The sequence below is a fragment of the Oxyura jamaicensis genome, chromosome 15, assembly GCF_011077185.1.
Source record: "Oxyura jamaicensis isolate SHBP4307 breed ruddy duck chromosome 15, BPBGC_Ojam_1.0, whole genome shotgun sequence".
In the NCBI taxonomy this organism is placed as follows: domain Eukaryota; kingdom Metazoa; phylum Chordata; class Aves; order Anseriformes; family Anatidae; genus Oxyura; species Oxyura jamaicensis.
Genome location: NC_048907.1, coordinates 11,252,048 through 11,277,731, shown reverse-complemented (window position 1 = coordinate 11,277,731; position 25,684 = coordinate 11,252,048). Strand labels below are relative to the sequence as shown.

The 25,684-nt window shown below is 37.6% G+C and overlaps 1 protein-coding gene across 1 annotated transcript; it reads left to right on the top strand.

Moving 5' to 3' along the window:
* The first annotated feature begins 377 nt into the window (after positions 1-377).
* On the top strand, positions 378-24,051 carry CHFR (checkpoint with forkhead and ring finger domains). The gene is made up of 18 exons (XM_035340378.1): positions 378-528; positions 946-1,090; positions 3,115-3,214; positions 9,571-9,680; positions 10,462-10,521; positions 10,679-10,888; positions 11,862-12,077; positions 12,630-12,786; positions 13,073-13,227; positions 13,840-14,002; positions 14,874-15,016; positions 15,429-15,548; positions 15,865-15,948; positions 16,669-16,739; positions 17,439-17,526; positions 17,695-17,802; positions 18,938-19,010; positions 21,284-24,051. Exons 2-18 carry the CDS (start codon positions 958-960, stop codon positions 21,324-21,326), a joined length of 2,034 nt encoding a protein of 677 aa, XP_035196269.1. The 5' UTR covers positions 378-528; positions 946-957; the 3' UTR covers positions 21,327-24,051.
* Positions 24,052-25,684: the final 1,633 nt, after the last annotated feature.

Sequence of the window (25,684 nt, the reverse complement as noted above, 5' to 3'; positions counted from 1 at the left end):
CTCAGTAGTTCATCTGGGGCTTCCCACTGCAGGCACAGACCCCACCAAAGGGCACTGATCCCACCTCAGCGTGAACATCATTTCGAAAGCGCTTCCCTTGCAAGCATGCTTTTATTTAACTACCAACTCTTCAATAACGAAGAGTTAAACTACCAGTATTTTTCACTATCTGCGACCGAGCTCAGCCGCTTGCCAGCACGCCCAACTCGCTGTGTGACCCTCGATCCGCCCTCAGCAAAGATGGCGCCCCTTGCGTTGTCCCCCTCGCGAGCCAGCCCACACCCAAGATGTCCGCCGAGGCGTCGCCCTCCGTCCCTCCCCTCCCCGTCTCCCTTCTCTCCCCGATGCGCCGCGGAAGACGCGACGCTCTAGCCGGCGCGGCTCGGTGCCGGGCGCCGGAAGGTCCGCCCCCGCCGCCGGTGCGTTCTCTATGGCCGCCTCCAATGGCGGGCCGGGCCCCGCCCCGCGGCGATCAGCTGAGGGCGGCAATGTCTGGTGACAGGAGCCGCCTCGGCCGCCGCGCTGGGTGTAAGGGCCGGGCCGAGGGAAGGGGACGCCGGGCCCCGAGCGGGCAGCCGGGGGGGACCGCGGCACCCCGCGGCAATCCCTCGGCCTCCCCTCGGAGCGGGGAGAGGGGCGGTGAGCTGCGGGGAGAGGGGAGCGCCGGCCGGCCCTGCCCGCTGCCCTCAGGCGGAGCCCTGCGAGGCGGCGGCGAGCGGCCCGGGGAGGGCGTTCCGCCTCGGCACAAAAGGGGGCGGGCGGGGGCAGGGAGGAGGCCCGGCGAGCCCCCGGGCGGCGAGGGGCCGTGGGGCGGTGTGCGGGGCCCGGCCCCCGTGAGGGGAAGGGGGCGGCCGGCCGGCTGGCTGTATCCCCCCCCCCCCCGCCTCACCCCGGGTGCTGTGTGATTTGGGGTCGCTTTGTTTATTTGTTTTTTTTTTTTGTCAGATGTGAATCCAAATGGAGCGCTCGGAAGGAGGCGAGCAGAGCAAGCAGCAGCAGCCCTGGGGGAAGCTGATCCGGCTGGGTGCTGATGAGGCAGAGCCGCACGTCCTGCTGCTGAAAAGAGAATGGACGATCGGTCGAAAGAAAGGTGGGACAGGCTGGCTGTGCTAGGGCGGGCTGGAGGGGACAGCAGGGAGCCCCTCCTGGCCCTTAAAGCATTAGGAGGTGGAATGCAAGTCGTTGGACTGAGAGTAGTTGGGTCTGGGTGCTTTCAGCTGTCGGAGGTGCTCCCGAAACCGTCCCATGTTACCCTTGGCGCTGTGCAAAGAGGAAGTTTTACACAGGACATTTCCTCGTTTTCACCAGATTTCAGCATGCACACCTTTGCAAGAAAACGTGTCTTTTAGGTCATCAGTGACAGTTTGCACAAATAAGAAAAAATGATAGTTAATTCAGAAGAGTGTCTGCATTAGTCTTATTTGTGTTCCGTTTTCGTTTCTGTGGTTAAAATGAGTTGGAGCTGCAATACAAAATACTTGGGCTTCACAGAAAAACAAATGTCCACATAAAACCTCACACTACTTCTGGCTATATAAAGATTGCCGACAAGTACAGAAAGTTTCTCAGAGTGGATTTAAAAGCTTTATGTTCCGCATCTAAGGCTATTAATATTTGTCTCTTATTTTAACGCTTACTGTACTTAAACCAGTCACCATGGTGTTTTAATTTTTTCTACTCTGCCATGACAACACTAACTTCCAATTCCTGTCCATCAGATGTAACTATTTGGCTAATCGCAGCTTGTTAAGCAATAGTCTTGAACAAGCTCTAGATGTTATTGCTCTATGAGAAATGCAGATAACATGTTGTTGGAAAAACATTTTATGTATTTACACATGGTAATATGTATTTAGATTGCTTAACATTATCTAAGCTGTAGATAAATCCTTCAAGTTGAGGTCTAGATGAGGGTTGGATTTCTTGCAAGCTGAATTGTTTCTGTACTTGTCTACTGATAGATCAATGAAATGAGTGACTGGATGACAAGCTTTGGCTTGTAAATATTACTCGTAAAATTTTCAAGAATGTTAGAAAGGACAAAGTGCTCCAAATGAGCTTTCCTGCTACTGGCGTGATTCTGAGTAAAATTTAGTTTACTCACGTTCATTGTGCTTCCTGTTGTTGCAAGTTGTGCAACAGTTAACTGTAGCTGTTGACTGTGCCCTGAATCTTTGGCGCAGGATAGCAATAAGCTGTCACAACTGTCACCAGCATTAGTGGCTGCTCCTTTTGGGTATGTTGTTTTTGTCAGCTGAGGTACAGTGCACCTACGTGTGAATAGGTGAAAGTGAACCATATTTTGGGGGTTTCATTTTCCTGTAAGCAGGTGCTTTGAGTCATTTGTGAGAGAGATTAGTGTCTTACGCAAGGAAATCTGAGAATTGCCTTGAACAGTCCATGTTAAAGGGAAGTAAAAAACACTTGATTTGCTCAGAGCCCTGCAGTTGTAGGTAGGAAATTCTCTACCATGTCAATATTGTCACTACGCTTCTCCAGCATATCCCTAAATCTTAGTCAGTCCTGGGGTTTTTAATCTCCAGTCAGCTTTAATAATGTAACAGCACTGTCAACAAAGATAAGGAATATTTTCTTATTTAAAACCAAACAAAATAAAAAAGCTTTAACATAGAGCAGTGATACTTTCATTTATCAGCTGTTGGTTCCACTATTCTTCCCATTATACCAGGATGAACCAGAAGTTAAATTAAATCAATCAATGTTACACTAATGTGGAAAAAGAGCTGGGTGCTCTGTGACATATCCCTCTAGAATTTAGCTTGGATGCATTTCAAGTATTTGTGAATTGGTACCACTCTAGAGCAGAGTAATTGTGACATGATTTCCATCTGTAAAGGCTGGGAGTGGGGAATGAAAGGGAGTGAAAACATCTTGAAATGGTTGAAATAAACTTGTATCGGTTCATGTGGCTACTTCACCATGTTTATGTATCACATAGATGGACTGTGTTTCTGCCTGTATGCCAGTAGAAATTTTGAACTACTGCAGATGTACATGAGTCAGTTTGCTGTGCATTTATAGCCATGTAGAATGCTGATCTGTCTGTGTAATGTGTATTTTTAAGCACACTGGAAAATCTGCTTTCTTTTTAAGGTTGTGACTTATCTTTCCCTGGCAACAAGTTGGTGTCTGGAGATCACTGTAAAATCATAGTGGATGAAGAATCTGGTCAAGTGTCATTGGAAGATACAAGGTTGGTTCTCCTGTGCACTTGTGTTGTTGTCTTCTCTTTAGTCTGTGAAGTAAAATCTTGTGTATTGCTCAAGGCATCGAGAGTAAATTCTAATTTTCCTTCCTTTTTCTCTTACTTTTTGCATCTGTGGGGTGTTTTTTTTAGATTTTTTTGGTACTTTCTAAGTATTTTTTTATTCCTTTAAAGGAATTCATGAAAAATACTGATGATGTAATAGTTCTGTGGGATATTTCTTTAGTCTTGTGGAGGAAAAAAAAAAAAAAGAGGATCACAGTGATGCCAACATTCTTAAAAGCTGTAAGCGTGAGCGTGCCTCATTTCAGGTATTTGTAAAGGGAGATAGATACCAGCAGTGATGATCTCAAAACTCATAAAATAGTAAAAGTCCATATTTGTTATACATCTTTCTGGTATTCAAAATATCAATAGCCTGTATACTACAGGCAGTGTAGTTATCTGTCTGTTGTGGTGGGCATGTCAGATGCAGATTAATGCCGATTCAAACTACTTGAATAGTAAGAGATGCTTGCTAGATTTCTACTGCTGAAATTTGTTTTGTTTTCTTCTGTTTAACCAGAATGATTTTTTTCCATGGTGTGTCTGTATTCTGTTAAGGGTTTGAGAACTAAGGTCTTAATGTAAGAAGATTTAAGCACATACCTCATTGTAACTACTGTTAAAAAGCAAAGCTAATTTAGTGGAACTACTTCTAGTATATAAATTTAATTACATGCTTCTTCATATACTGAAGGCCAATGAACTTGCTGTGCTGGTGAAGTTATTTTCTACAGAGTTTTAAGGCTACCATGGAAGTCAAGTAGCACTGCAGGGGTTGTGGGTGGTTTCTAGTGGATTTTAGTTTTTCTTTATAAAATTTGAAATAGGAATTTGAATGGAAGGGTGTTTCTTAGGAGACTGTAATCCCTTTCAAATTTTCATCTGCTTCATTTTTGACAGGATTTTTTGTCTAAGATTGCAGAAAGCTTCTGGTTTATTACATGTCAAGAAATCTGTGACATTTCAGAATGTTTCTGTAAACCACATTCTTTTTATGCCATGCCCCTGAAGTCAATAAAGAAACAATACTTTCCTGCCAGCTCCCGCCATTCTTTGTGTCTAGAAGGCATTTTACCCAAAGATGAGGATAACAGTTCAAAATACAGTGAAGTATATACATAAAGACGAAATTTAATGTGGGAGATTTTACAGGGTATCATGCTGAATCTGCTGTTTCCTCATATCAGAATGCAGTTAAATATACTGTTCTGGTAGTTCAAGGTTAGTATTGTGTACTTGCTGAGAAAAATACCTTTAGTTGACATCTTTCTTTGAGCAAAACTTCTGTCTCTTGTTCAGTTAGAGACTGCTGATATTAAAAGGAACTCACTTCTAGATATTTACCTGGGCTACTTATTTTTGTTTCCTCAAGTAAAGCCAGAACATCATGGAATTGTTCAGCTTGGAAGATGCCTAAGGAGGTCCCCTATTTCAATTTTTTAATTTCCCTTTGTTTCAATTTATGATCTTTGTTGCCTCAGTAAAGAGCCTGGCTCTGTCTTCTTGGTAACTTCCTCATAGGTACCGGGTGGTTGCTCTTAGGTCCCGTGCTCCCTAAGCCTTCTCCCAGGTAAAACAAGTCCAGTTCCCTTAGCTCTTTAGTTCGTAGGTATGGTGCTCCAGCCCTGCGGACATTTCAGTGGATATCTGCTGGACTTTCTCAAGTTTATTAAGACCTTTCTTGTACTAGGTTACCCAAAACTAGAGTAATATTGTAAACGTAGGTTAATGAGTTCCAAGCACAGTGGAATAATAATCACTGCACTTGATCATCCGACTACGCCCTGTTAATACAGCCAAGTGTGCTGTAGGCCTTCATCACTGCCAGGGCATGCTGCTGACTTATGCCTAGGCATAAATCCAAGGTGTATGATCTCATGCTTGGGCATAAGATCCACCAAGATCCCTTGCTGATCTGTCCCCAGCCTTTACCGTTGCAGGTGGTTATTCCAACCCATGTGCAGGACATTGTGTTTGCCCTTGCTGAACATCGCGGTGTTTCCATCAGGCTGGCTAATGCCCTCTCTAGAGCCCAACTTTTGCATATACTGAATATAACCCCTACTTTGCTATCATCCACAAGCTTGATAAGGGTGTACTTCCTCTCCCCATCTAGGTTGCAGCTAGAGATAGTAAACAGGACAGGTCTCTGGATAAACCCCTGATGGTTTGTGGCTGTTGGGAATGGTTGTACTGCAAGAGGCTGTGGGACAAAATGCTAAACCTCAGGGAAAAAATGTCAGGTCTAACTAGGACATCTAGGTAATGGCTTGTAAATGTCATCCTCCAATATTATTCCACACTTCCAGATATTTCAAACAGCAGGTCAGGCCATGTTTGCCAATCCATGGTAGTTTCAGAGGGCAGCTGTAAATCCAAGTTTGAAAAACCATCCATTGTTTCAGGTGCATTTAGTTGGAAGAAGTAGTTCAGACCCATATGGTGATAAGAAAAGCCAAAGAAATTGTGAAAATTGTGAATGATGTAGTTTTCCTACCTTTCCTTCTTCCCCTCCCGTACCCCCATACCCAGCCCAGGCAAAAGATGCAGCCAGCAGAAAGAACTAGCCAAGTCAAATTAACTTTTTTTTTTTTTTTTTTTTTACATGGTGCATTCATGGAAAGGTGGGGCCTGTTACATCACTAATGTCATCGAAGGGCTGCATGCCTGTGGAGTACTACCAGTTAGCTGCTTATGCATGTTGCACTTCTGTGTGGCTAGCAAAAAAAGAATAAGGTCATTCCTGTGTTCTGCTTGCCTGGGAGTTGGTATGAAGTGTAGTTACCTCTTACTGAATGAAGAGACTAAACAAGTTGATGTAACTACTTGCAGAACACTCCACTCTTCTGGGTCTTCCAATGTTTGTGCTGAATATCAGCTGAGCTCCAAAGAATCAAACAGGCTGAAAGAAGAATTTTGAATGTTTGAGTTGGCAATACTCATGCCCAGAGTCCCAGAAAAATACTGCAGCATCAGCTTTTTCTGCTGTTAAGTGGAAAATAGTTTGGAAACGTTGCTGTGGTCAAGCTCAGATTTTTCTGGTGAAAAGGAATGCATTGAAGGAGGCAGCTAGTGTGGGGCAGTTGAACTGAGTGGACTTGTGTCTTTCTATTGTAATTAATTCAAAGAACATCATTAAACACATTGTTGACTGTCCACATATTTTTTTATCTCTGTGGTAGCATACTGAGTTCTTGGATCTATTTTTGAAAAGACTTACCATAAATTTGCAGGTGGAAGGAAATGTGTAGAAAACTTAATTATTGAGTAATTATTGGAAATAACAAAACCAAGAGTTAGCAAATAGTACAATAAAATATCCATGGAATCACCCTTTTTTGATATATATTTCTGCTTTATTTTCCAAACTATGCCCTAGTTGCTTGGTACTGCTTGAAAGAAATACAAGTTAACCTCACACAGCTGAAGCAGTCATTAGTTTGCTGTAAGTAAAAGCAGTTGTAAGATTCTTTGAAATAGAAATTTAAAAAGCAACTAAGGTAACTTCTAAGGACCTCCTCTTGTTGTATTCTAATTTTTTTGTTTGTTTTGTTTTTAGGATTCTGATTAAATATTAAGTGATTTTTCAGAGCAGGAAAGTCTTATTTGCACAAGACTCTTAATCGTGACAGACAAGCAGGTATTCCCTTTCTGTGGGGGAACAAGAGATTGATCTTCAGTGGCGAGTGGTGTCCTTTCTGCTACTAAATTCTACTTATCCTGCAGTCATGCTTTTTCTGTGCATGTAAAATAAAAAATGAGAACGATACAGTAGAGAAGGGCTTCAGTAACTTATTAAAATTCAAAATTCATTTCAGTTTACAGTGTGTTCAGGATAATACGCACTTAAATAACTTCTAAAACTATTAACCCATAAGTCTTAGCATAAATTACATTATTTTCCTGGACAGACACCAATAATTACTAGAAAGTAATAGACTGTTATTTTTCTGGGAAGGATACCAAAGTATCTTACAATACACAGATCATTTATCTACTTCAAAAATAGGCGTTGTCTGAGCAAAACGTGGTTGTTCATATAAAATCTGTGTAACAGCCTGGATAATGTATAGTTCATTAATCAAACTGTAAAGTCATCAACTATGTTGGAACTGAGTCAAGGCCTTTTTTTTTCCACCTTTTTAGAAAGGTGACATTGGGACCTTTTGTGACTTTGTTTCACAGCTCAGACAATTTATATCTGATGGACCTGTTTTTCTTCTCCACATCAAAAATACAGCCAGTTAAAATAAATTCAGTAGTAAGTCCACATTAATGACCTTCATGTTTAGGATTCTCGTTGTATTTTCTACTTACCTTGTAAGGACCTTACTATAGTCTGAAACATCAGAGGAACGTGCAAATGTCATTATTTATCATGTGTCTCATTAATAATACCCACAACATTAATCCAGTATGTCACCATATCTGTTAAATGTCTCTGAACATTTAAACTGAACCCTGAAACTGGAAATGCTAAGCGAAAGAATAACACAATTATCTGGGGTAGTTCATTTTTTTTCTTTGACAATTGTGGGATATAAAGACAACTGCTTCAGTTTGCTAATGTATTTAAGAAAAGCTTATGATTTTCTGTGTTGAGACCAATTTATTCCTACTTCATTTGGATCTGTAGCTGCCACATAATTAATTACTTAGTTCTTACTGATGTCAGTATAACTATGCAGGACTGAAAAGATTTGGATATTGGTAGCTACTTTGTGGATTAAGGTCCGGGGTGGCAGTTTCTGCAGCTTGCATCATTAGACCAAGAATGAGTGGTTACTGGTGCACGACGGTGATACTTTTTTTTCCAAGAATGCATCACTTGACTTATTGCCCCTCATAACCATCTTTTTAATGTATTATTACTAACATCACTGTTAGGTTAAAAACAAATTCAGTTTCCAACAGACTGACTAGAATTATTTTTTCTTCTTAACTGCTAAACTTCTTGTGACTTTAGCTTTTAGTGACATGTCTGTTCTGCTGTTATTTTTGTTCTCAGGTCTTTCAGGCTTCAACATCTATATGTCTAAAGTGAAAAGGCACACTCAGAGTACTTTCTTTGCTTATAAGAGAAGCTTGAAGATTCTTTAATGGAGCAAAGATTGTTGTGACCTGAAGATTTTTGTTTGTTGACATCTGAAGTTGCTTTATAATTATTTATATTGGATTAGTTGATTCATCCATATATATAGAGAGAGCAGTTGCATAGGGAAAAGGAAGAACTAGTGTCTTGAACAAGACATGCTGTGGTTATTCAAAAGGACTTCCTTTCCCTTCTAACTTTTCAATGTAATGCTTTTGACTTTGTGAAAAGGTCAGCAGTCCAAAGTTCTCTTTTGTTTCTTTCTTTCTCTGTTGATATTAATAAAAGACAAGAGAATTTTCCAGGTTCAAGTTGCTTTTTTTTTCAAGGAAAAATACGGAGGAGAAGGGAAGGTGCTAATTTCTAAATAACTGTTTCTCTCTTCTAGAAAAACTTGATTTCTAGGTCTATTTAAAGACTGCGAAGTGTCCTGAGAATGAGCGGTGGCCACCAGGAGGTGGCAGCAGAGATTTGCTGTCGTTTGATGGAGAAGCTTGCTCTGCTGAAGGGAAAAAAACAGATCTGTTCTTTCATATTTGGTACTAATTGCTGAGACTTGAAATAGCAGAAGTCTGAAGTTGTAGAATGCTGCAGCCCTGAAAGAGGCTTATTGCAATTGAGCTCAAATTTTTCAGTATTTGAATAATGGGACTGAGTTACAAAGCTTGTATATAAAACATCACTCACAGTGAAAGAGCAAAGATTCTCTATTAATCAGCCATGCTTTGTATCTGCCTCTTTCCCTCTTCCCCAGTTTCTTCCATGCAGCTTTTATAAATACCAAAATAATTATTTCCAACTCATCTTTTAATTGTGCATAATGTTTTTTTTTCCCTTTATGTCTTGATTTCATATATTTCAGATATCCCTTATTGTTTTATACTTAAAAGGAGATTTTTCTTCAGAAAGAATCATCTAATTTTTTGACACGGTGGCCAAATGTTAGGGATCATTTGTCTATCTGTCAGCTACCATCTCTTTACTAGGAGCTCTAAATGAGCTCTGAAGTCCAAATTGGCCTGAACTTCTGTCTCTCTAACAGTTGGTTTGGTGTTTTGTTTTGTTTCTGAGCAGTTTTTTTGATCTTTTCTTAAAATGTTTGAGATACAACAGTTTTCATCATGAAAAGTATCTTGTATTTTCCCTTCCTTCTCCTAGGTATTTATGAAAACATTTACTCCAAGTTATCTTTTCTTTCTCTTTACAGTACTAATGGAACAGTAATTAACAAACTGAAAGTGGTTAAGAAGCAGACATACCCTTTACATACTGGAGATGTGATCTATGTTGTTTACAGAAAAAATGAGCCAGAGAACAGTAAGTAAATAATATTTTTTTAAATGGTATGCTTAGTCGTTTTTGAATCATGAAAGAGAAAAAAAAACTATAATTAAAACAGAATTACGTCATTTTAAGACAAACAATTTGTTGACGTTTAGAAACAAGTCTCCATAAAAGAGGTCATGGGCATGCCAATTTTTACAGTGACAAGTAGCAAGTTAGGGAAATTTTTCAAAATGTATTAGTTTGAAGTGTTTGGTTTAAAAAAATAAAATCATGGAATTGGGAGATACTTTCCAGTTGGTTTTATTAATATATACTGAGTTAGTTTATTGGTGAAACTTAGAGCATGCCATAAATCTGTTTCTTTGTTTGTTTTTTGAGTTCATGCATTTCACAAATGTAAACAAAATGAGGAATTTGAGAAATGAATTAAGAAATAATAAGCTTAATGTAGCTTAATGAGAAGAAAACTTCTGCTGAATTATCACTAAAGATACTCGCAGTCTGCTCTGACACAGAGCAATTTATGTTTAAGAAACGATTAAGCCTCTGGTTCTACGGCTGGCACAAGTTAAACTTCACACAAAAGCCTCTCTGCCTGGTTTCATGAGAAGAAAAGATCTTGCTGTGCTGTTTCTAATTGCCTCCTAAGTAGGAGTATTAACATTGTACTACAGAGGTGATCCCTCGTGTCCCTATTCTGTTGTCAGACACTGTGGGGAAGCAGCTGCTTGGACACAGAATTTGCTTGTGTGAGATTAAGGTTAGCTGATTTTTGTTTAAAAATTCCAATTAATATTTTTATCTCTTTCAGATGTTGCGTATCTTTATGAATCCTTAAACACAAAACAAGATGCAACTCAAGAAACAGTAGGTAAGGAAGTAATTTAAGACCCAAGAAGAGGAGCTAAGCTAAGCTCCAATAACTAATGCAGCCTTTTTGAAAGAATTTGATTCCTTAGGAATTCTGAAGCCATGATGTGGTGGCTGTCACACAGATCTTTCTCCCTTTTTTCCCCCCCTCACTGTAGAAGCTAATGTAGAAAACCAATGCCATGTGACCAAAGATACCTCAAGTACAGGAAGAAGTAATGATGAGACCCAAATTACCTCATCACCATCAGCTACTCAGTCTTGCTATGAGGAACCACAGCCATCTACTTCTACATCTAACCTCTTTAATGCTTCTTCTACCTCTCTCATTGAGTCTGCATCTGAGCAGGATAATCCTTCTACATCTGGTAAGAATTGTGTCAAGTATTTAAAGTTTGATATCACATCAGCTGTTATTCCAGATTTGAATTTTAACCTTACCCCTCTCTGGGTCTGCAGCATTTACGTCGTGAAATTCTAATGAAAATACCAGGTAGATGCATGTACTTTCTCTGAGTAGGCAGGGTAAATCTTGGTGGATAGGTAGAACAGTTGTGAGAATTGCTTATGCTCAGAGATGTACAAAATCCTTGTAAATCCCAGACTGTTCTGTCGTTATACTATGGGTTTATAGCAGTCTGGTGAAACCTTAGCAAATGCATATGGTTCATATAACAAAAAGCAAGTAGATACAAGTGCTTGTTTGCAGGCAGTCACTGAGAAACTACTTTAATTGTCACTGTTTCTGCTGCCAGTCACCAGACCCCTTTCTCTTGCTTAGAGCTCTAAGGCCAAAATATACTACATAGATCCCTTGTCTGTTATCTTGTATTGGCAAGTGTAATACCCCAGTGCTGCGCAACTCTTATAATCGAACTGGAGTAAGAGCAGTTCTCTGAAAAATGGCATTTGTCAACAGTTCATTTGGACTTCTTCCAGTCCTTTGAAATATATGGAAATAAATCTTTGTGCTCTGCTGTGCTCCTGACCTGTTGAATATTATCCATATTGTATAAATCCTCTGCCTAGCATCTTTGTCAGAAAGAACTGATGTGGATAATAGTCTTTGAATAAATACTCTGTACTTTAAAGAAGGGTGAGTCGTGGGTATTTAAGTATATGGTTACACAGCTAATAGCCTTATTTCCAGTTCTTCCAATTAGATTGGCTCAGAATGCCTGTGGTAGGGTTAAGCAGATACTACTTCTGTGCTTTTGCACCACTTTTTCCTATTCAGATGTTTAAATTGATGTATGTGCATCATCAGCGTATGAATAATTTCTTTTTTCATGCCCCATATCTGTATGCAGTTATGTTCAGTCTTGTGTTTTTATTTTGCAGGATCGCAATCCTCAGTTTTCACTCCTGTGCCTGCTTTCCCAATCTTAGAATCTGTGTGTGTAAGAGCACTGCATGATGAACATGAGAAGCTTGATGACAATACTGAAACTTCTGCAATCACTTCAGAAATCAATGACAAAGAAAAAGCAGAATCAGATGTTCAAGCGACAGGGGAGGAGGAAATTTTGGAACCTGCTAAGAAGAAACTAAAAGAAGGCTAGTATACTGCACTATTCTGCAGCCTACTCTGCACTCTTTAAGATTATCGTTGAAAGTTATTTTAAAACACTTAGACATAGCTTTAAGTTTCTAATTTAAGTTTTTTAAAGAAGCCCACTGAGATTAAGAAAAATAAGCACAGATTATTAGATTTCTGTTAAAGTGAAGTAAATTGAAAATGCACACCTATCAAACTTAAAGAGGACTGAAAGGCTAGGCTAGTATGGGATAGGTAATGTTTTCCCTCCTCACGATGTAATTTTATGTTGTAGTATTGTATTAAATAAGGAAAGTAACGCTTATCCCCCTCACCTCCCATCTGTCAGGTCAGCTGTCATCAGTCTATTTTCAACTTCTTCTCATTTACTTGTTTTCTGGTCCAGTGAAAATGATGACTTCTTTAGCAGAAACTGTTATGTGTAAAGCAAGAACCTTTAGTGGAGCCCCTGACAGTGAACCGTGAATTAGTGTGCACTTTTCATGTCTTTTTTTAAACAATTAAAAAACAGTTTCAAAAAATACATCCTATGGAGTCTTCTGCCTTTGTAGATGAAGATTCCTGTCCAAATGTTCCAGCAGCAGCTCCAAGTGAATGTATAATTAAAATTGGCTCTGAAGATGCAAAAACATCAAATGTGAAACCGGATAAAATGGAAGAAACATTAACTTGCATTATCTGCCAAGAACTGCTGCATGACTGTGTAAGGTAAGTATGATTGACAAAAGCTGTAATCATGTGATATTAAGATAAGAAATTCAGGGACGATTGCTTAAGGTGGCCAGGATAGTTAGGGTATTCACAAGCCCTTCTGAGTCTTTTTTTTCTCCCCTCCAAACTATACAGTTAAATCAAGCAGATGCTTTACAACTGCGTCTTTCTGATTATCTCAACACAGCATAAATATCTTCTGAGTGTTAAAAATGTAACTAAAAAATTGAAAGATTTGGTTTTTACTTCATTCTTTCATTGCTGTCATGCCTGTGTTTTCCAGCTTGCAGCCTTGTATGCATACTTTCTGTGCTGCCTGCTACTCAGGATGGATGGAGAGGTCTTCTTTATGTCCAACGTGTCGTTGTCCAGTAGAACGTATTTGTAAAAATCATATATTGAACAACTTGGTTGAAGCTTATCTAATTCAGCATCCAGGCAAGTTGAACAGTGTGTGTAAAAGAATCTGATGTATTTCACATATTAGCTGTGTATGTAACTGATGTAAGCACAAAGACTATTGTCTGTTAAGTTTGTATATGTCATGCTGCTTTGCTATTTTCTCTGATATGGCTGTAAGAAAACAACTGCTTACATTTAATCTGACATAATAGCTTGTAATATTTCAAGTAGTGGGTGAGAATTAAAGGTGATTTAATACTGTAACTGCATATGCTAGGAATTCTTTATTTTATTTTAAAAATATTTTTAATTTTATTTTACCACTTAATGGTGAAGAATATCAGTTCTATCAAATAGGAGACACTGACTGATTAGGCTGCCTAAACTCAGATAATACTGAAAAATATACTTTAATATGGATTTAATTAACTTTGACCATAGACTCATGAAAACCAAACTTCACTTGCCTGATACTGGAGTCTCAGTAGCAGACAGGGGAGTTTAACTAAGAGCTTCTAGAACAGTTATCTAAGAATAAATTTTATGGAAATGAAAATGCAATAACCACATTGTTAAAGTAGGGTGGGAGTAAGAAATATGATGAATCCTGTGCTCTTTTCTTGAGATCTGAATTTGGCTTTCATGCAGATAAATGTCGTAATGAAGATGATGTACGTAGCATGGATGCTCGAAACAAAATTACTCAAGACATGTTGCAACCTAAGGTGCGGAGATCTTTTTCAGATGAGGAAGGAAGTTCTGAAGATTTACTGGAATTGTCAGATGTAGATAGTGAATCTTCAGATATCAGGTATGTCTAAGTTGTGCATTGAATTAGATTTGTTTATGCTTGAATGTCTAAACCCACAAGCTAAACTAGTTCCACAAACACTATTATTGCTGATAGTGTTTCCACAATCATTTCCAGAATAAATCTTTTGTTTTCAGGTAAGTTCATTCTTACCAGTAATTATCTTAGCAATTCTGCTGCCATCCTTCTGAACCTTGACCAGTCAACAAAAAATATTTAATGCTAGAACACCCAAAAACTCAGCAAGATTCATTTTATGACCAACAACTCTATCCTGAATAGTACAACAGATTCATATAAGATGTGTGAAAATGCCTTTTGTGGCTGTTGCTTTACAGAAAATAGATTTCTGGCTAAGGTCGTGTTATGAGATAAGCAGTCTCTGACCCTATGAGTCTAGCTGCAATAATTGTGCTTTCTTACATGTCAGGCATGCTGCTTTAACCAGGTATATGCTACTGAAGCATCTTATGCTTGACCTAGGGATTCCCAAGCACCAAAATAGCTTCTCATTTCCAACAGCAAACACTTTTTGCTGTATGTCTAGAAGAGAACAGAAAAACTCTTCCAGTAGATAATTATTCCAACTTTGTTCCATTCTTTTTTGTTCATCTCGCTTCCAGTCACACCACTCATTTTTCTTTCTGCAGCTATTAAAAATCCTTTCTTTCACAGTATTTCCTATATTTTATAACTAAAGCGTTCTTCACAGCTGTGAGGTACTGAATTATGTAAACTTCCATATGTTACTGGATGAAGAAATTCCAAATATAAACTTCAAGAATATGACCAACCTTGTCTAGCATAGGGATGTGAGTTACATTTGCATTTGCTGGGTGTTATTTCCTACGACCTTATTTCCTTTTTTCAGTCAACCATATATAGTATGCAGACAGTGCCCAGGATATCGAAGAAACTCTGTTCCAACTCTGCCTGGCACAGGCCAAGAAACAGAAACAGGAGGAATGCAAGCACTGGGAGATGCACCCTCTACATCTGCCAACTTCCCTGCAGGTTGGTATCATGAAGTCTTCTCAGCAGTATGCAGCTAAGATATTCCAACTCATTCACCTGTTATGAACTAAGAATGCTTACTCTTGTAGTACTGTGAGAGTGTCACCACTCCACATAGTTATCTTCGCAAATACCATGAAGTTTGGCTGTGGTTCAGATAGACTTCTGACAGTTGATAATTTGTAAATTGTTTTACATATTCAAATATTTTTACACATCTCTGTAGTTTAGAAGTCTTAATGTAATTTTTCTGCTCTTTTAAAGAATCTTTCTAAAAATATATATATATTACTTCCTTGATACTTGCATTTTTATCTTGTGTTCGCTAAGATCCCTAGTCCAGATTGCAATCATGTGCATCGTTCAGTCTATACTTTTGTTCCTTTTTCTTTCTCTTTTTCCATCCATCTAGCTGTCCAGGAATATGTGTGTCCTGCTCAAGGAAGTCATGTAATATGTACCTGCTGCTTTCAGCCAATGCCTGACCGAAGAGCAGAGCGTGAACAGAATCCCCACGTTGCTCCTCAGCAGTGTATGTATATGTATATTTTTAAAAGTTTTTCTTAAGTTTGGCTACAAAATTAAGTCTTTCCTTATTTTAGTGAAGTTTATTTTGAAGAGTGTTCTTGATTTGAATATTCTTTATTGGATTCTTATAGTCAGCACATGAAAATCTTCCTTTATAAAATGTATTATTCCTCTATAGAGTTTAGTTTAAATTTGAAAGTTTTACGTTTTTTTTTTTAAGCAAGCTTATCCGGGCTCTATTATTATTGCTTTATAGGCACAGTGACTATTGAGTTTTGTTGTGTGCAGTCCTAACAGGGGTTTTCTTTGTTATTTCACAGGTACAGTTTGTCTGCAACCCTTCTGTCACTTATACTGGGGCTGCACTCGGATGGCATGTTTTGGCTGTTTGGCACCGTTCTGTGGTATTTGGGGATAAAATGTTTCTTATGAGCGTGCTTTCTTTGCAAAAATTTCTGTCTGTCTTGAACTTCGGGTAATTTAAGAAATATGATAGATTAGTTTGAAACACAGTCATGCAAAAGGAAACACAGGCTGTGTCCTCACATGACAAACAATTCTTGAGCGATGTGTATTAGCTTTGAGAGGATTTAATTTCTTGTGTCCTTACCATATTGAGCTTGGAAGCTGTGCTTGTTGAGCAAAATGCTTTCCAGTATAAAAAGGATCATAATATATTTCAGCCTAGTAAGAGAATCGTGCAAGTCAATGCAAGAGCACTGAACATTTGGTGTTAACTGATTGGAAAAGAACCTTACTCTCCTAAATATGTAGGCTACTGAAACACAACGTTTAAAAAAAATAAAAAAATAAAAAGAAAGAAAAATAAATTAGAACAGTTGAAATTACTTGACTGTAGTTTGAAACTAATGGAATATGCTCTAATAACACTGTTAATTTGTGTAGTTCACTATTACTTTCACCTACTGAAGGTGAAATTGTAAAATCTTAATGTTTTATCTTTGATTTCTATCACATGCTTTAGCACATGTTGAACGCAGCCATGTGCTTGGAGCTCACATGAGTCTGTGCACATTATTTCAGGAACAGAAGAAACTTCAGAAAATGCTTGAGCACCGAGGGTTTGGGGAAGAAATAGTAACTCTTCTTCTTCTTCTTCTTAGAAATAAATCTTGGTGACAAGTGTTTAGATGGAGTCCTAAATAACAACCACTATGAGTCAGATATCCTAAAGGTATGCTTAAAAATCTTTATGCAGGATGCAAAATAATAAATGTACATTGCTTAAGATTTACTCCTGAAATTATATGGGCTGCCTGAAAACTAATGTGACGGCATTGTGCCACTTGCAGCTCACGATTCTGAAGGGCAAGTCAGGTGAGCCCTGAATGTTCAGTATTTGTTAGGGAAGGCAGTTTCTACAGTCTAAAGTGTAACATCTGAAATATTAGTTAGAGAAAAATAAATCACTAAAATATAGCAGGAAAACGTGTATTTTTTGTTTGTTTGTTTTGCCAAAATAGGTAAAATTGTATTTGTGATGCACGGAAAATATTTTGTCCATGCCATGACTAGGTTATCTAAATTAGGTAAAGATTGGATGAAATCTTGATGCAAGTTAAATGAGAATGTGACTGAAGGGGGATGATGTGACTTAAATGAGAATGTGACTGAAAACAATTTGCATTGTTTTGGCAAAAGTAGGTATACTCTGAACAAAAGATGCTGAGCTAAAGACTTTATTGGTGATTTGAAAATAACTTGCTCATTAAGCTAACAAAATGGTATTTTATTTTTATTTGTAATCAGAATCATCCCATTTTGAAAGCCCAGTTAGATCTAGATTTGGAAATATTTGAGGTTAAATGGCTCTGTCTGTCTTGTAATGTTGGAGATTTTTCTAATTTAAGCTCTTAAATCACTTTTTTTTTAGGATTACCTGGCATCCAGGGGTTTGACTTGGAAAAATATGTTAAATGAAAGCCTGTTAGCTCTTCAAAGAGGAGTTTTTATGTTGTCAGGTACGTTAATGTTCATTTTGGTCTGTGTGCAACTCCTTGTATATGTATAACTCAGTAAGTAATATTATCAAGAGTGTTGAAGTTCTGTGTATATAACCAGTGTCATGATGTTTTTAAGTCTGTTTTCTTATTCCTTACGCTGACATTATGTCATATATTTCTCCCCAGATTACAGAATTACTGGGAACACAGTGCTTTGCTACTGTTGTGGCCTTCGCAGCTTTCGAGAACTTGCCTACCAGTACAGGCAGAATATTCCTGTTGCTGAATTGCCAGGTGGGGATAGCTTTGCACAGTACAGAGAAAGTCAGTTAAAAGAGTTAGTTTTATTCTTGTATCTTCTGTTTGAAGCCTTAGATTTAAATGAGATGTGTGTTTATGTTCTCCAGATTAATGGGTCCCAGTGTAGGGCAACTTCTTAGCACCTTTATGTAGCTTGGTGGAAGTCTTTTTGCAGAGCTAATATACTGATTGCTTCACTTGTCAGCTGCAAAATTTGCGTATACTTATTGTCAGACTCCCTAATGGAATCTTTTCTTTCAATATGATTTCTTATGCATATAATAAATGTATCTGCTTAGTGAGAAGAGGAACTCAGTAAAATCCAGAATAGATTCAACAGGAACTAGTTGATGTAATTTATTTTTCTCATTTAAATATGTAAGATGATACATTTCCTGAACAACTTCATATTTTTACCAGCTCTCAACTAGGAACAAGAATGTTTTCATAAATTAATTCTAAATCTGTTTGCATTTACAGTTTTAGTATAAAATAGCATGCAAGCAACTGTGCCTCCTTCAGTCCCAAATCTGTTGGGAACAGAAGCTCTTCCAACGGTCTACTTTTAAACATTACGTTTGTCCAGTCAGTTCTTGCTAGCAACCACTTCCATGTCTTTAACTATTGAGAACTCTGCGTCTGTGCATAACGAGAGACAGTCAGTCTAGCTTGTTTCTTCTTGGTGTTACTTTTCTTTTTAGCGTAATGCCCTGCTGGACCACTGAATTATAATGTATGTAAAACTAGGGGAGAATAACAAACTACCCAGATTAATTAGTGTGTTTTTTTTTTATATATGGAAACATATATGGACATGCTCAGTGTCCTAAACTGTAAAGTCTGTTAATCAGTCCACTAGTCTGTTAAACTAAGTAGTGAACTTTCACTTGACAGCACTGAGAAGCATATCTTTTCATCGTAAGTCTGTATGAGATTCGGAATGGTGTGGGTTTTTTTTTGGTCCTTTACTGAATGTTTTCTTCCTTTCTAGAAAGGTGAACCAAGATAGTTTTTTGCAGTTTCTTGCAAATGTCTTGTTTCTTTACAATGTTTGCTCCGGTCAGTAACCATCACTATCAGTGATGTAATAGTACATACCATCTTAGCATTTTATTTCTTCTTCTTGTAGTGACTGTCACGTCACGTCCTGATTGCTACTGGGGGCGCAACTGTCGAACTCAGGTCAAAGCACATCATGCCATGTAAGTTATGTGATTTATAAAGTTTTTGTTTGTTTGTTTGATTGATTTTCTTCTTAAAAACAAAACAAAACCTTTGAGGTGCCAGAAGTAGCATGAGCAACATGGCTGCAATATACACAGAAGTGGGTGAGCTTTGGGTTGTGTTTTTTTTGGTTGGTTGGTTGGCTTTCATTTAAAACATCTTTGAAATAGGCCCTTCATGCATGTCCTAAGGGCACCTCCATCACTTCTAAGTTGATGTAACCTGTCACTTATGCTTCTTAAGTCCTATTTTCCACTCCCAAGTCCCCTTTGATGCACATCTCTCCCCCACTCAAGCAGCTTTTTATTTGCTCATATCTGGAATATTTCTTGGAAATGCTATAAACAATACTTAGCCCTTTCAGATCTATGAGAAATGCTCCTCTAGTGAGCTGCAGCAAATCCTAAAGGCATAAATTGGTGGGAATATTTTACAACAAGAAAAGCAAGAAAAGTTTGGAATGTGTGATGCTAGAAACCTGTTGTAGCTTACCAGTTCAGGTCTTTGAAGGAGTTCAATATATTTTACTCTCTGACTCAAGCAATCTGTCATGTGGTTAAAATGAAATACTGAGCGTGAAAAAAGGGTAATGCTCTATTTCTCAAGTGTTTTAATACATGTAAGGGACGTAGACTCGTGGTTATTCATGTGAAATGTCCACCCAAACTAAGGTCTTTGATTTTAAAAACAAAAATAAAAATTCAATGCTACTGATAACCAATGCAATGCCATTCGTACAAAAAGAGGCATGAAGAGGCATGTGTGTTAAGACAAATATTAAAGAATTTTAAAAACAAAACAAAAATTGTCCACCTAAGAGCTAACTCGCTCCAGGGAAGGGTAAAAAAAATCCTTCTTGCTGTATTCTCTAAACTCTCAGTGCAGCTCAAGACAGAAGAGCTGTTACCCCTTAATTGAGAAACTGCTTTTAATGAACAGTAGATTTTGCAGCATCTTTCTAATGCTGCAGTGAACATGCACACTTAGCATAATTCCTTTAATATTTCAGGTACTGTGGGTTGAAAATAACCAGTCAGTACAGCTTATTACAGATCATAAGAAAGACTTTTAAAATATTCATCCTCAGTCATTTACAAATTCAGAGGGTTTTACCAAATACCTTTCAAAAATAACTTGGAATTTAAGTTGCAGATTTAATTCAGAAGCACCACCGTTACCCGTAACTTCATGTTATAGGACTCTATATATTCACACAGGAAATACTGTGCTGAAGTGTTAGAGTTAATTCAATAGTACAGCACTTACTAGTTGTGCGCATTTGCATTTTGGTGGATAACCATCTAAAATGGAAATGACTGTGATTTTTTTTTTTTTCCTTTTACTTCTTTTCTTTCAACCACCAGCCCATTCTAAAACTTCACTGGCCGCTGCTGTTAGTTTTTAAAATCCATAAACACAAACAAACCTGTCATACCGTTCCTAGATATCCAGTCGTGGTTTTGTTATTGAGCTAAGTAGTTCAGTTATGTAAGCAAGGTTTCTTTCTAATCTTTCATCTGATTCGGTAAGAGGGAGAAAAACCGTGGTCTCACTTGCATTATCTCTTCCCCACATGTATATACACTCTCAGCACCCCAACTCATGTTTCACTTTGTGTCAGGATGCATGTAACCCAAAGAAGAGAGAAACAGAATGAATAGTGAGAGGTTTTTGAGAATTCGAAAGGAGTACCTTGTATAGAATGTTGTGCTATCTATTTAGAGCAGGCAGACAGCTTGCCATTCCCAAATAATATAAAATGAAAAAAATATAAGTAACGTTTTTCTCATTATATATATTTTATCCCCGAAAGAAGACTGTAAGCCAGCAAAAGAACATGTTTGTGCTCAAGTGTATTATTAGACTGCTTAATACTAGTTCCCAGTGAGTTGTGTAATGCTGTCTACTAAAAATAACCCGTGTCTCTCAGGACGAAATTTAATTCTCTTGATTCCTGTTTTAATTGCCTTCTGGATTTGAAGTATGCAGAAGTATAGAGGAAGGCATTTAATAACAGGTTTTCTGTATGCATAATAAAACTACCAAGTGTTAGGCAGGAGAGATGCTGAAAATCCTGTTACAGATAACATGTTAGCAGGGTTTGATCTAAACAGGTTCTGAAAAACACTGTTAGTGTGTAAATGTTCTGTTTTAAACATTTAAAATTCCCCTGTGAAAGATGCTGATTCTTGTGTTGCTTGACTTCTGAAAACTGTGTTGCATTTTAATACTTTCTTCTTTTTTATTTCAGGAAATTCAATCACATTTGTGAACAAACACGATTCAAGAACTGAATACTTGTAGTCTGTAGAGAGGGGACAAAAACTTGTTTTACTGCTTGTACAGTTTAAGGTTTCAGGGGATCTTCTCAGTTCTCCCAGTAGCAGGGAATCAATAACTTTTGCATCAGGTAATCTGGTGTGAACTTTTTAATTTGTAGAATTTTACAGCTGTACATGAATAAGGTAGATTTTTTTCCAAGAAAGTCAGCAAGCATTGCATTCCATCCTCATGACTACAGTGTCCCTGTATCACTTCAGTGAAGAACACATACAGAAATCACACACAAAAACCAGCCATATCTTGGGAAGACCGAAGAATAAGGAGTGTATTTGCACTACTTGTGAAGAAACTAAGTAAAATCCTTAGACTTAAAATAGAAATGTTTTGTATAAGTATCTGATGATTATTTCAAGAGCCATTAATATTTAAGAAGGAAATTGTCAGTGTATATTTGTAACTGCATTTTGCGGTAGTCTGATATTTTGTCACTACCCTTTGCATTTGGGCTAGAGATGCATTAATCTTCACTTTAAAAAGAAATTCCATCCATTAAACAGCTGTTTCAGCTTAAAGCTTCTACCATATGTGCAGCTTTATAGTGGAAGAAGTACAGTTTCTTTTCTTAGTTTTGTCGTGTTGATGGGTTTTATTCACGTTAAATTACAAAAATAATTGCACAAAAATTTGAAAATCACATTTAAAGTTGGGGTAATACTTGAAGCAAAACAGACTTCTGCTAATATTACTTCTGTAGTATTTTCTATCAGAAGACCAAACCGTGCTTTTGACATAGAGCAGCAGCCAGTAGGACACTGGTTCATTTTTTTGTATTTCTTTTTTGGTTTGATACTGTATGCTAAGTATGTACCTCTGCCATGCAGCTGTTCTCTAGCATGCATACACTGGTAAAAAAAAAAAAAAATGTAGAAAAAGCTATAATTTAAAACTGAATATAGCGGCTTTACTGGGTAGAACAATCTTACAGAAAATAATTACTTGGACAAACTGTAGCAATATGGAGGCATTTCTGGCTAGGGATAGGGATGATGAAGGGGAACACTGGTGTTGCTGACATAAATAACATAGATCTTATTTTCATGCCTTTTGCAGAATTCATTCAGGAAATGTCCCATGCATCATTTAAAAAAAAAAAAATCCACCACCACCCCTCCCTGCTCCCCCAAATGATCTGAACTGTTTCATAATAACTTCATAGGTAATGTTCACAAAGCTCAACTGGGACCAATTTCTCTTTTTCATCATACTTAGAAGAGTGAAACAGAACGAGAAGAAAGCATACAAAGTTACCTCTGTAGATACCATGTTGTTTTTCAGTATGCCTTACTTGTGAGTAGGACTTATTCTGCTACGTTAAAAAGTGTACACACTATCTTGCGATATAATGGAGCACAAATGATGCAGCACATCACATCTACTGGTGTCAGTGAATTAAAAAACAAAAACTACTTCCAGTAATGCACATCTTAATATGAATGCTAATTAAAATTATGCATTTATGTTTAGATTTTTATTTTTCAAAATAGCTGCCGCAAGGCTGGGTCTGCTGACCATGTCCGTATGCTATTAAAAATACACTTTGGTGTGGACTTCTCTTCCTAGTCTCTGGGCATTTTCTCCTATGAGTAGGATTGAAATTGGATCTGGAATAATACTTGAAACTTCTTTTAACAACAACAGTGTGTTTCTGTCTTTTAGTATTATTAACAATGTTCTGTTGCTTCTGTATTTGTATTTTATGTTTAGATTTTTTTAATGGTTATTGTATCTTCTCAGGACAACCATTCCCAGCTGTTTTTGATCTCATTTTTCATCTCTGGCTGTGCATGTAGCAAAATGAGTGCAGTTGTAGAGATCAAGCCTTTGCACATTATATGCAGCAATGTGCTTTGCATTCTCATTCACCACTTCCCACACCCCAGATGGGCTTTCAGCATAGACTTGTCACTGTGCTAGTGTTCAAGCCTCTTGTGCTGAATTTTTTTGGTCAAAAGTAGTATCTACAGTACTATGTACAACCTCGCTTGCACTTACTCAAGTTATGTTTGTATAGGGATATGTGACAAAAAAAAATCTGGAAAAAAAGTGGAACTTAGGTACTTAACATCTAAACTACCTGTGCAGTAGAGGTTCTTCAAATTCCTTTTAAAAAAACCTTTTCCCTGTTATAGGTAATTGATCTGCCTTTCTATGCATATAGGGTTGCAGTAGTGCAATGGAATGAAGGGATTTTTTTTTTTGTCATTTGTATTGTACCAGGAAGAGATGAGAAATTAACTTGCAGATGGGGAGGGTGAATAAATCCTGATCTTTATATGCTCTTAAGTAAGTAAGAGTATCTGTCATGGGTATTACATACTCTATACATTAGACCTTTTTAAATGTATGGTTACCAGGTGATAGTTAATGTGATAAATGTATGAACTATGCTTGGTGTAATTGTTTAAATACTGTAAAGGTGCAGCATATTTTTTAACCTGTCTAAAGCACACCCCCACCTCCTTTATAAGAGATATTTGGAAGCTGAGCATGCAATGTAGTAGAATAGATCTTGTGAAAACCAGGGTGATTATGATAGAGTTTGACATAGTGGTAAATAAGGTACATAGTCTCTTTGAGAAAGTTCTTTTATAAAGAAGGTGGAGTGTAGTTCTTCCAGTTCTCTTTTGTGATTTATTTTTTTTCCTGAACTAAGAAGTTATTAATTAAAAAAAAAAAAAAAGATATTCACTGAAGTCGCCTGTTTCTGTTTCTTCTGTGACGTATTCTTTCACCACAGAAATGGATGTGTGACGTTTTCTCATGACTGGTCAAGCTATCAATTATTTGAATGTTGAGATTTTACGATGAAGTATCTTCCTTGAACTTGTAGTAACTGAAAATGACGTGAGGTTTTTTGGCTGATTGACAAAAGAAACTCAATCTGACACTTGAAAGTTTATACTGCAAGGGATCATTAGCAAATCTATGGGATTCGTAGCAAATAATGTAAGTTAAAAAGTTAAATGTTTGCAAACAAGGTGACTTCAAGATGCTAGTAAGGAAAAAAAGTTCACTTTTTTAAAAAAGCGCATACAACTTTGAATTTCTTGCTACACTGTAGAGACTGACATATAATGCTGTTATAATGCTTGCTAACACTACCGATGTTAACAGCAGACTAGAGGATATGAATGTCATGCTATGCTAATCCTTATACCTTTGGGATTTTCAATGATCTAATTCATATAAATGGTAAGATTTCAAATGGCTGCTATTAATGGGACTTATTTTAAAATAGACCTATTTCCCTGCCGAGGAAATAGGATTTATCTGCAGTCCTTTCTGCATGATGCTACAGACAGTGAGGCCAGAATAGTTGAACTTCAAGTTGCAGCTTAGCATTCTAGGATTCTTTGCGCTGTTGTTGTTTCCACACTTGAAGCTAGGTGTCTTTAACTTGCAGCCTATCTATACAGCTATTCTTAACCCAGGTGTCATTTGTTCTTCAGACTAAGTTTAAGAGAGGCTCAAACTCACGGTTAAGTAATAAAAGAGTGGAAATGCTACGTTGTTCAGTATGCCTTACAGACAAACTGATAGACCTTAAATCTTTTAATGGTTTTCATTTGTCCTGCACTTATATTTGTGGTTTTAAGTGTTTTATGCTCCATTATATCACCAAATGACCTGTAACTAATTTAGTTTACGAGGATGCTGTTGATTTTTGGACTTGCCACTTGTTGATTTTTGGACTGCCCTGCCAACTGATCGGTACTGGCACAACATAAGTACTTCAGAGCTCTTCCTCCATAAAGAAAAGGGTATCAAGCTTCTGAGAAAAAACACGGCCTTTTGCAAATGCAATAGCTGACAAAATACTAATAGCAACAGGTGGTTTTACTTTGAGAGTCCTCGGTATCTTAAGTATCAGCAACTTTGTAGGATAATCTGTGTTTAAGCTCTGTATTGTTTTCTCTGTTTTTAATAGAAGCTTGGAATTGAAGGTCAAGCATTAGCTCATTCATTTTACCAAAAGAAATGCATCCATTTTATATCAATTTCTAATCTTTGGTAGGATTGTGTAGTGCAGATGGCTTAGCCTACAGCAAGAGCTTAGGGAAGTAAGTGATTCAAGTACAAGGAGTTAGGCAGTTGAGAATGCTCCATTCTAAATTATGCTCTGAAAATCTTTTTTTTTTTTTTTTTTTTTTTTATGGTCTCTTACAAAATTCTGCTGGAAGGGGGCCTTATTTTGTACAGTCTGCCCTCTAAAAATAAACCAACAGTCTTCGTGTTACTGGAAGCTAGGAAAAGGATCTTTTGGTTTTAAAAAGAATGTGTGGGGATTTTGCATTTTTTCCACCTATTT